The sequence below is a fragment of the Salmo trutta genome, chromosome 14 (genome assembly GCF_901001165.1).
Source record: "Salmo trutta chromosome 14, fSalTru1.1, whole genome shotgun sequence".
In the NCBI taxonomy this organism is placed as follows: domain Eukaryota; kingdom Metazoa; phylum Chordata; class Actinopteri; order Salmoniformes; family Salmonidae; genus Salmo; species Salmo trutta.
In genome coordinates, this window is record NC_042970.1 from 64,249,243 (window position 1) to 64,260,745 (window position 11,503).

General features: G+C 46.0%; 1 protein-coding gene and 1 long non-coding RNA gene across 2 annotated transcripts; one reads left to right on the plus strand and one right to left on the minus strand.

The window, feature by feature from the left end:
- Positions 1 to 1,434: 1,434 nt before the first annotated feature.
- Positions 1,435 to 4,665, minus strand: LOC115208619 (zinc finger protein 774-like). The gene is made up of 2 exons (XM_029776821.1): positions 4,351 to 4,665; positions 1,435 to 2,587 (listed from the first exon to the last, which is right to left on the minus strand). Exons 1-2 carry the CDS (start codon positions 4,514 to 4,516, stop codon positions 1,653 to 1,655), a joined length of 1,101 nt encoding a protein of 366 aa, XP_029632681.1. The 5' UTR covers positions 4,517 to 4,665; the 3' UTR covers positions 1,435 to 1,652.
- Positions 4,423 to 10,503, plus strand: LOC115208626 (uncharacterized). The gene is made up of 3 exons (XR_003881205.1): positions 4,423 to 4,533; positions 9,146 to 9,428; positions 9,574 to 10,503. It is a non-coding gene; the product is annotated as an uncharacterized LOC115208626 (long non-coding RNA).
- The last annotated feature ends 1,000 nt before the right edge of the window (positions 10,504 to 11,503 follow it).

Here is an 11,503-nt window from a genome sequence, read left to right on the forward strand (position 1 = left end):
GTTCCTGATGAGGTGGCGGATGGTCTCCTGAGGGATCTCCTCCCAGACCTGGACTAAAGCATCCGCCAACTCCTGGACAGTCTGTGGTGCAACGTGGCGTTGGTGGATGGAGCGAGACATGATGTCCCAGATGTGCTCAATTGGATTCAGGTCTGGGGAACGGGCGGGCCAGTCCATAGCATCAATGCCTTCCTCTTGCAGGAACTGCTGACACTCCAGCCACAGGAGGTCTAGCATTGTCTTGCATTAGGAGGAACCCAGGGCCAACCGCACCAGCATATGGTCTCACAAGGGGTCTGAGGATCTCATCTCGGTACTTAATGGCAGTCAGGCTACCTCTGGCGAGCACATGGAGGGCTGTGCGGCCCCCCAAAGAAATGCCACCCTACACCATGACTGACCCACCGCCAAACCGGTCATGCTGGAGGATGTTGCAGGCAGCAGAACGTTCTCCACGGCGTCTCCAGACTCTATCACGTCTGTCACGTGCTCAGTGTGAACCTGCTTTCATCTGTGAAGAGCACAGGGTGCCAGTGGCGAATTTGCCAATCTTAGTGTTCTCTGGCAAAAGCCAAACGCCCTGCACGGTGTTGGGCTGTAAGCACAACCCCCACCTGTGGACGTCGGGCCCTCATGGAGTCTGTTTCTGACCGTTTGAGCAGACACATGCACATTTGTGGCCTGCTGGATGTCATTTTGCAGGGCTCTGGCAGTGCTTCTCCTGCTCCTCCTAGCACAAAGGCGGAGGTAGCGGTCCTGCTGCTGGGTTGTTGCCCTCCTACGGCCTCCTCCACGTCTCCTGATGTACTGGCCTGTCTCCTGGTAGCGCATCCATGCTCTGGACACTACGCTGATAGACACAGCAAACCTTCTTGCCACAGCTCGCATTGATGTGCCATCCTGGATGAGCTGCACTACCTGAGCCACTTGTGTGGGTTGTAGACTCCGTCTCATGCTACCACTAGAGTGAAAGCACCGCCAGCATTCAGAAGTGACCAAAACATCAGCCAGGAAGCATAGGAACTGAGAAGTGGTCTGTGGTCCCCACCTGCAGAACCACTCCTTTATTGGGGGGTGTCTTGCTAATTGCCTATAATTTCCACCTGTTGTCTATTCCATTTGCACAACAGCAAGTGAAATGTATTGTCAATCAGTGTTGCTTCCTAAGTGGACAGTTTGATTTCACAGAAGTGTGATTGACTTGGAGTTACATTGTGTTGTTTAAGTGTTCCCTTTATTTTTTTGAGCAGTATATATATATATAAATAAATAAATACAAAATGTATAAAAAAATATTGGACATTTTCTGGAAGTATTCTTTTTTTTTTTTTTTAAATGTATCAATAACATCAGTCAGACTACGGTATTCGGGAGACATTCCAAAACAAACTACCAGGAATTCCGGTTTATAACGACATGAAAAATTCAAGAGACTGAACAGAAGACCTGTATGTTTAATTACTGTACTCTGTACATAAAATCAAACTTTGTTCATAGAATGTTTTACAAAAGTAAATTCATGACATCTATTTATCTAAAACCCAGAGAATGAATGATCCAGAGTTGCTTTGCTTTTCCAAAGAGTGTTGTCCATCTTCTAACAAGATGTCTTTGTCCTAATTCGCTTCCTCTGTGTTTTCATTCTGTTCTCTTTATTTGTGGACGTTCGCTCCTGTGTGAGTCAGTATGTGCAAGTTCAAGTTCCCTTTCCGATTGAAGCTTTTCCCACAGTCACCACAGCTAAATGGTTTCTCTCCAGTGTGAGTCAGTACATGCCTCCTTAGGTCCCCCTTCTGAATGAAGCTCTTCCCACAGTCACCACAGCTAAATGGTTTCTCTCCTGTGTGAATCCTCATATGTCTGGACAGATGTCCTTTGAGTTTGAAGGTCTTTCCACAAAAGGGGCAGGTGCAGGGTTTCTCCACGTGACAGAGTCTGACATGGGCCTTTAATTTACAGGTTGAGTTGTAGTGTATTTTGCAGAGGCGGCATTCGCTGGGTCTCTTCTTGGCGAGAGTCACATGCCCCTGTAGGTCAGCTGTCAGAGCAAATATTTCACCACAGTCACAGCAGCGGTGAGGTTTTCTAGACGTGGTGCTGGGTTTGGAACAGTGTTCCCTCATTGATGAGTTGGAATTCAACGGTGGGCTGCTGTCAAGTCCTACTGGGTCGCTGCTTACAGTTGAGCTGTGGCTGTAGGCATTGTTTTGATTATCTGGAGGGTCACAGGGAATGTCGAGACCCTCTAGGTGGGTAACAGTGACAAAATGTGGAAGATCAACTGGTTTAGAGTTACTGTCTCTGTTCTCCACAGTCTGGGTTTGGGGAAGAGAAGAGGACTGAATTGGGTTCTCCTGATCACATTTACTTTTCACACGAATTGGAGGGAATTTGAAAACTATGATATCAGCCTCTTGCTCTTGAAGCTGCTCTTCCTCTTGACAGGTCCAGAGTTCCTCCTGTTCCTCTTTAATCTGTGTGGGTTCTAGGTCCTCCTGCTGCAGACTGGTTCTCCACTCCTGCTCAGAGTGCTGCTGCCCAGGGGGAACCTCATCTTCAGTGACAGCAACAGATAACCGAAGGGACTCTGAAGGGAAGGCGAGGAGGAGCAGAGGTTATCTATACCATATAAATAAAAACCCTTCATCTCTATAAAAGATATACAGTACCAGTCAAAAGTTTGGACACAGTCATTCAAGGGTTTTTCTTTATTTTGACTATTTTCTACGTTTTAGAAATAACACATATGGAGTCATGTAGCAACCAAAGAAAAGTGTTAAACAAATCAAAATATATTTTATATTTGAGATTCTTCAAATAGCAACCCTTTTACCTTGACAGCTTTGCACACTCATGGCATTCTCTCAACTAGCTTCATGAGGTAGTCATCTGGAATGCATTTCAATTAACAGGTGTGCCTGTTAAATTTGTGGAATTTCTTTCCTTCTTAATGCATTTCAGCCAATCAGTTGTGTTGAGACATGGTAAGGGTGGTATACAGAAGATAACCCTATTTGGTAAAAGACCAAGTCCAAATTATGGCAAGAACAGGTCAAATAAGCAAAGAGAAACGACAGTCCATCATTACTTTAAGACATGAAAGTCAGTCAATTCAGAAAACGTCAAGAACTTGGAAATTTTCTTCAAATGCACTCGCAAAACCACTCAAGCGCTATGATGAAACTGGCTCTCATGAGGACCGCCACAGCAAAGGAAGACACAGAGTTACCTCGGCTGCTGAGGATAAATTCAGTCGAGTTAATTGAACCTCAGATTGCAGCCCAAATGCTTCAGAGTTCAAGTAACAGACACATCCCAACATCAACTGTTTAGAGGAGACTGCGTGAATCAGGCCTTCATGGTCAAATTGCTGCAAAGAAACCACTACCGAAGGACACCAATAAGAAGAAGAGACTTGCTTGGGCCAAGAAACACAAGCAATGGACATTAGACAAGTGGAAACCGCCATGTCTTTGTGAGACGCAGAGTAGGTGAACGAATGATCTCCACATGTGTGGTTCCCACCATGACGTATGGAGGAGGAGGTGTTATGGTGCTTTGCTGGTGACACTGTCAGTGATTTATTTAGAATTCAATGCACACTTAACCCACATGGCTACCACAGCATGCTGCATTGATACACGTTCCCATCTGGTTTGCGCTTAGTGGGACTATCATTTTGTTTTTCAACAGAACAATGACCCAAAACACACCTCCAGGCTGTGTAAGGGCTATTTGAGTAAGATGGAGTGCTGCATCAGATGACCTGGCCTCCACAATCACCCGATCTCAACCCAATTGAGATGGTTTGGGATGAGTTGGACCGCAGAGTGAAGGAAAAGCAGCCAACAAGTGCTCAGCATATGTGGGAACTCCTTCAAGACTGTTGGAAAAGCATTCCTCGTGAAGCTGGTTGAGAGAATGCCAAGAGTGTGCAAAGCTGTCATCAAGGCAAAGAGTGGTTACTTTGAAGAATCTAAAATATATTTTGATTTGTTTAACACTTTTTGGGCTACTACATGATTCCATGTGTTATTTCATAGTTTTGAAGTCTTCACTATTATTCTACAATGTAGAAAATAGTAAAAATAAAGAAAAACCCTTGAATGAGTAGGTGTGTCCAAACTCTTGACTGGTACTGTATATAACCAACTTTAAGACATGCCGGTGTACACATACCGAGCTGTATGCTATTTCAATAAGCTTTTCCTGACAAGCTTTTTCATCATGCACGATAAACGTTACATTGAACTATTTAAAAATGTATTAAATGGTAATCACTTTGTCTAAACAACTTAGCTGTTCATAAAACATTATTGTAGCTAGGTATTTGTAGATCTACATACGAACCTTCTCTACATAGTTTTATGTCCGGTGCAATCCGAAGCAGGCTCCGTAGCCGATCATTCTCTTCCTGGTACTCGACTACCGTTTTCTCAACTGCCCCAAAAATCTCCACAGCAGCCGCCGTTAAACGCTCATTTAAGAACACGCGCAACATCTGTAATGTAGACATGTTCAGACGACTGAGAGGTGAGTACTCAACTAGTATGGCAAATACACTGATATCGAACCTCTTTTGTCTGTGGTATGGTTTTGTCCACGAGAAAGTAATGGTTGCCGCTGTCCACAAACAAAACAAACCATCTCCCAGTTTTACTTCCGCATTGTCTTCTTCTGTTTGTATCAGTCGGTTGTGAGCCAGTAAACACATCACAGCACCCCCACGTGGATGGATGTTTACTAGACGGTACACAGACATTACATTTAACCAGGTAGGCCAGTTGAGAACAAGTTCTCATTTACAACTGCGACCTGGCGAAGATAAAGCAAAGCAGTGCGACACAAATAACAACACGGAGTTACACATAGAATAAACAAAAGTACAGTCAATAACACAATAGAAAAAATCTAAATACAGTGTGTGCAAATGTTATTTTTTTTTTTATGTCACCTTTATTTAACCAGGTAGGCAAGTTGAGAACAAGTTCTCATTTACAATTGTGACCTGGCCAAGATAAAGCAAAGCAATTCGACACATACAACAACACAGAGTTACACATGGAGTAAAACAAACATACAGTCAATAATACAGTAGAAAAACAAGTCTATATACAATGTGAGCAAATCAGGTGAGATAAGAGAGGTAAAGGCAAAAAAGGCCATGGTGGCAAAGTAAATACAATATAGCAAGTAAAACACTGGAATGGTAGATTTGTAGTGGAAGAAAGTGCAAAGTAGAAATAGAAATAATGGGGTGCAAAGGAGCAAAAATAAATAAATAAATACAGTAGGGGAAGAGGTAGTTGTTTGGGCTAAATAATAGATGGGCTATGTACAGGTGCAGTGATCTGTGAGCTGGTCTGACAGCTGGTGCTTAAAGCTAGTGAGGGAGATAAGTGTTTCCAGTTTCAGAGATTTTTGTAGTTCGTTCCAGTCATTGGCAGCGGAGAACTGGAAGGAGAGACGGCCAAAGGAGGAATTGGCTTTGGGGGTGACCAGAGAGATATATCTGCTGGAGCGCGTGCTACAGGTGGGTGCTGCTATGGTGACCAGTGAGCTGAGATAAGGCGGGGCTTTACCTAGCAAAGACTTATAGATGACCTGGAGCCAGTGGGTTTGGCGACGAATATGAAGCGAGACCCAGCCAACGAGAGCATATAGGTCGCCGTGGTGGGTAGTATATGGGGCTTTGGTGACAAAATGGATGGCACTGTGATAGATTGCATCCAATTTGCTGAGTAGAGTGTTGGACGATATTTTGTAAATTACATTACCGAAGTCAAGGATCGGTAGGATAGTCAGTTTTACGAGGGTATGTTTGGCAGCATGAGTGAAGGAGGCTTTGTTACGAAATAGGAAGCCGATTTTAGATTTCATTTTGAATTGGAGATGCTTAATGTGAGTCTGGAAGGAGAGTTTACAGTCTAACCAGACACCTAGGTATTTGTAGTTGTCCACATATTCTAAGTCAGGACCGACCTGAGTAGTGATGCTGGACGGGCAGGCAGGTGCGGGCAGCGATCGGTTGAAGAGCATGCATTTAGTTTTACTTGCATTTAAGAGCAGTTGGAGGCCACGGAAGGAGTGTTGTATGGCATTGAAGCTCGTCTGGAGGTTAATTAACACAGTGTCCAAAGAAGGGCCAGAAGTATACAGAATTGTGTTGTCTGCGTAGAGGTGGATCAGAGAATCACCAGCAGCAAGAGCAACATCATTGATGTATACAGAGAAAAGAGTCGGCCCGAGAATTGAACCCTGATGCACCCCCATAGAGACTGCTAGAGGTCCGGACAACAGGCCCTCCGATTTGACACACTGAACTCTGTCTGAGAAGTAGTTGAACCAGGCGAGGCAGTCATTTGAGAAACCAAGACTGTTGAGTCTGCCGATAAGAATGTGGTGATTGACAGAGTCGAAAGCCTTAGCCAGGTGATATTGTTTAGGACCTTGAGCGTGGCTGAGGTGCACCCATGACCAGCTCGGAAACCAGATTGAATCGCGGAGAAGGTATGGTGGGATTCAAAATGGTTGTTGATCGGTTTGTTAACTTGGCTTTCGAAGACCTTAGAAAGGCAGGGTAGGATAGATATAAGTCTGTAACAGTTTGGGTCTAGAGTGTCTCCCCCTTTGAAGAGGGGGATGACCGCGGCAGCTTTCCAGTCTTTGGGGATCTCAGATGATACGAAAGAGGTTGAACAGGCTAATAATAGGGGTTGCAACAATTGTGGTGGATATTTTTAGAAAGCTTGTCTAGCCCGGCTGGTTTGTAGGGGTCCAGATTTTGCAACTCTTTCAGAACATCAGCTATCTGGATTTGGTTGAAGGAGAAATTGGTCAGGCTTGGGCAAGTTGCTGTGGGGGGTGCAGGGCTGTTGACCGGGGTAGGGGTAGCCAGGTGGAAAGCATGGCCAGCCGTAGTTAAATGCTTATTGAAATTCTCAATTATCGTGGATTTATCGGTGGTGACAGTGTTTCCTAGCCTCACTGCAGTGGGCAGCTGGGAGGAGTTGCTCTTATTCTCCATGAACTTTACAGTGTCCCAGAACTTTTTGGAGTTTGTGCTACAGGATGCAAATTTCTGTTTGAAAAAGCTAGCCTTTACTTTCCTAACTGCCTGTGTGGGCTATTCGATGCTAATGCGGTACGCCACAGGATGTTTTGGTGCTGGTCAAGGGCAGACGGGTCTTGAGTGAACCAAGGGCTATGTCTGTTCCTGGTTCTAGATTTTTTGAATGGGGCATGCTTATTTAAGATGGTGAGGAAAGCACTTTTAAAGAATAACCAGGCATCCTCTACTGACGGAATGAGGTCTATATCCTTCCAGGATACCCGGACCAGGTCGATTAGAAAGGCCTGCTCGCTGAAGTGTTTTAGGGAGCGTTTGACAGTGATGAACGGTGGTTGTTTGACCACAGACCCATTACGGACGCAAGCAATGAGGCAGTGATCGCTGAGATCCTGGTTGAAGACAGCAGAGGTGTATTTAGAGGGCAGGTTGGTCAGGATGATATCTATGAGGGTGCCCGTATTTACGGATTTGTGGTTGTACCTGGTAGGTTTCTTGATAATTTGTGTGAGATTGAGGGCATCTAGCTTAGATTGTAGGACGGCCGGGGTGTTAAGCATGTCCCAGTTTAGGTCACCTAACAGTACGAGCTCTGAAGATAGATGGAGGGCAATCAATTCACATACGGTGTCCAGGGCACAGCTGGGGGCTGAAGGTGTTCTATAACAAGTTGCAACTGTGAGAGACTTGTTTCTGGAAAGGTGTATTTTTAGAAGTAGGAGCTCGAATTGTTTGGGTACGGACCTGGATAGTATGACAGAACTCTGCAGGCTATCTCTGAAGTAGATTGCAACTCCGCCCCCTTTGGCAGTTCTATCTTGTTGGAAAATGTTATAGTTAGGGATGGAAATTTCAGGATTTTTGGTGGCCTTCCTAAGCCAGGATTTAGACACGGCTAGGACATCCGGGTTGGCAGAGTGTGCTAAAGCAGTGAATAAAACAAATCTAGGGAGGAGGCTTCTAATGTTAACATGCATGAAAGCAAGGCTATTACGGTTACAGAAGTCAACAAATGAGAGCACCTGGGGAATGGGAGTGGAGTTAGGCGCTGCAGGGCCTGGATTAACCTCTACATCACCAGAGGAGCAGAGGAGGAGTAGGATAAGGGTACGGCTAAAGGCTATGAGAACTGGTCGTCTGGTGCGTTCGGAACAGAGAGTAAAAGGAGCAGGTTTCTGGACGCGGAAGAATAGATTCAAGGCATAATGTACAGACAGGAGTATGGTAGGATGTGAATACAGTGGAGGTAAACCTAGGCATTGAGTGACGATGATAGAGGTTTTGTCTCTAGAGACACCATTTAAATCAGGTGAGGTCAGCGCATGTGTGGGAGGTGGAACAAAAGGGCTAGCTAAGGCATATTGAGCAGGGCTGGAGGCTCTACAGTGAAATAAGACAATTATCACTATCCAAAACAGCAATGGACAAGGCATATTGACATTAGGGAGAGGCATGCGTAGCCGTGTGATCATAGGGACCAGTGAGTAGCTGGGCGAGCTGGAGACAGTGATTCAGACAGCTAGCGGGCCGGGGCTAGCAGGCTAGCAGATGGGCCTTAGGGGGACGTCGCGGAGAAGAGTCTGTTGTAGCCCCCTCGTGATGGATCGGCAGGGCTCCGTGTAGGAGGTAAAAGGGTCCAGGCCAATTGGCAAAATAGGTATTGTAGCCCAAGAAATTGGCTGATGGACCTCTTCAGCTGACAGTCCGATATGCTCTAGACAGCTAGCAGGCTAGCGAATGGGCCTTCAGGAGACGTCGCAACGGAGGAGTCTGTTGAAACCCCTTTGGGCGGATTACGTCAGTAGACCAGTCGTGATGGATCAGCGGGGCTCCGTGTTGGCAGTAAATGGGGTCCATGCCAATTGGCAAAATAGGTATTGTAGCCCAAGGAGTGGCTGATGAACCTCTAGTTCTAGTTCCAGGCTAACTGGTGCTTGCTTCAGGACAGAGACGTTAGCCAGGAGTAGCCACTCGGATAGCAGCTAGCGAGCTACAGTAATGTAATTTCATATGGAAAGAAAATAGATTATTTTAGCTTACTGTAACCAATCATATCAATTTGTGGATCTTCTGCAGAACTGAGAGACGGCCAGGCCATGGTGGAAGACACCGGCTGTTCACACCAGAACAGGAGACCGCTATTGTAAACATGGTGGTGGGAAACAATACCATTAGACTACGAGAAATCCAGAACCACATAATTACAGACAACACAATATTCAATAACATTCACCAGGTGGGCTTGTCTACATTGGACCGTGTATTACAGCGCAACCAAATCCAGATGAAACAGGTCTACAGGGTGCCATTTGAGCAAAACTCAGAGAGGGTTAAAGAACAGCGCTATGAATATGTGCAAGTAAGTACTATACTGTGAATTTACTATCATATAAGCACTGTATAGACACATTACAGTACTGTGTTCCAGTGTATTGTGCCTCACCATAGTGACTGCTCTAGGTCTACTAGGTCTATGTCACATATTGTCTGGTTGTCTGTTTCAGTGTCTTGGAGCTGGATGCCGCTGCAATTCAGGCAGTTTATATTTACATTGATGAGGCTGGCTTCAACCTTGCCAAAAGAAGGGGACGGAACATTATTGGCCATTGTGAATGTCCCTGGACAGCATGGAGGGAATATCACCATGTGCACAGCCATTAGCCAGCAAGGCATCCTCCATCATCATGCCAACCTTGGTCCCTACAACACCACCCTTCTCATCACATTCCTGGACACACTACATGGCATCCTCATCCCAGCCGAGCAGAGGGGTGGACCAGAGCAGCCCAGGTATGTTGTCATCTGGGACACCGTTTCCACCGGGCTGCTCTGGTCCGCAACTGGTTCATCGACCACCCACAATTTATTGTTCTATACCTCCAATCATATTCCCCATTCCTAAACCCAATTGAAGAGTTTATTCCGACATGGCGATGGAAGGTGTATGAGCGCCATCCCCTCGCACGCATGCCTCTTCTCCAGGCAATGGAGGATACATGTGGTGAAGTTGATGTGGGGGCTTTCGGCGGCTGGATCCGTCACTCCAGAAGATTCTTTCCCTGCTGTTTATTCAGGGAGAACATGGCTTGTGATGTAGCTGAAGTGCTGTGGCCAGACCAAAATAGGAGGCAGGATGCAGCCTAATGTATTTTTTCTTACATTTTGCATGTGTTTTTGTGTTTAGAAAGAATGAGCCACTTTCATTTTTAAATCTTTGAACAGAAATCCGTTTATCTTACTGAATGTTTTTCTCCTGAAAGTGTTACATACAAAACACAAGTGTTCAAAAATACTGCATTTTGGGAGTAAATTACAATGTTTTTATTACTGTATTACATTTCTGTGTGTTGATTTGAGTAGGTATACATTATTGTAACAATCTTTTACAACCTGCTACAGTGTAATACTGAAAAGGCATAAACCTACTGATGGGATATTCATAGTAGTGTTTTGTGTTAATCACATCATTCTTTTCTCTCCAAAACTCTTGAACGTGCCGTCCTTGGCCAGCTCTCCTGCTATCTCTCTCAGAATTACCTTCTTGATCCTAATCAGTCAGGTTTCAAGACTGGGCATTCAACTGAGACTGCTCTTCTCTGTGTCACGGAGGCTCTCCGCACTGCTAAAGCTATCTCTCTCTCCTCTGCTCTCATCCTTCTAGACCTATCTGCTGCCTTTGATACTGTGAACCATCAGATCCTCCTCTCCACCCTCTCCGAGTTGGGCATCTCCGGCGCGGCCCACGCTTGGATTGCGTCCTACCTGACAGGTCGCTCCTACCAGGTGGCGTGGCGAGAATCTGTCTCCGCACCACGTGCTCTCACCACTGGTGTCCCCCAGGGCTCTGTTCTAGGCCCTCTCCTATTCTCGCTATACACCAAGTCACTTGGCTCTGTCATATCCTCACATGGTCTCTCCTATCATTGCTATGCAGACGACACACAATTAATCTTCTCCTTTCCCCCTTCTGATAACCAGGCGGCGAATCGCATCTCTGCATGTCTGGCAGACATATCAGTGTGGATGACGGATCACCACCTCAAGCTGAACCTCGGCAAGACGGAGCTGCTCTTCCTCCCGGGGAAGGACTGCCCGTTCCATGATCTCGCCATCACGGTTGACAACTCCCTTGTGTCCTCCTCCCAGAGTGCTAAGAACCTTGGCGTGATCCTGGACAACACCCTGTCGTTCTCCACTAACATCAAGGCGGTGACCCGATCCTGTAGGTTCATGCTCTACAACATTCGCAGAGTACGACCCTGCCTCACACAGGAAGCGACGCAGGTCCTAATCCAGGCACTTGTCATCTCCCGTCTGGATTACTGCAACTCGCTGTTGGCTGGGCTCCCTGCCTGTGCCATTAAACCCCTACAACTCATCCAGAACGCCGCAGCCCATCTGGTGTTCAACCTTCCCAAGTTCTCTCACGTCACC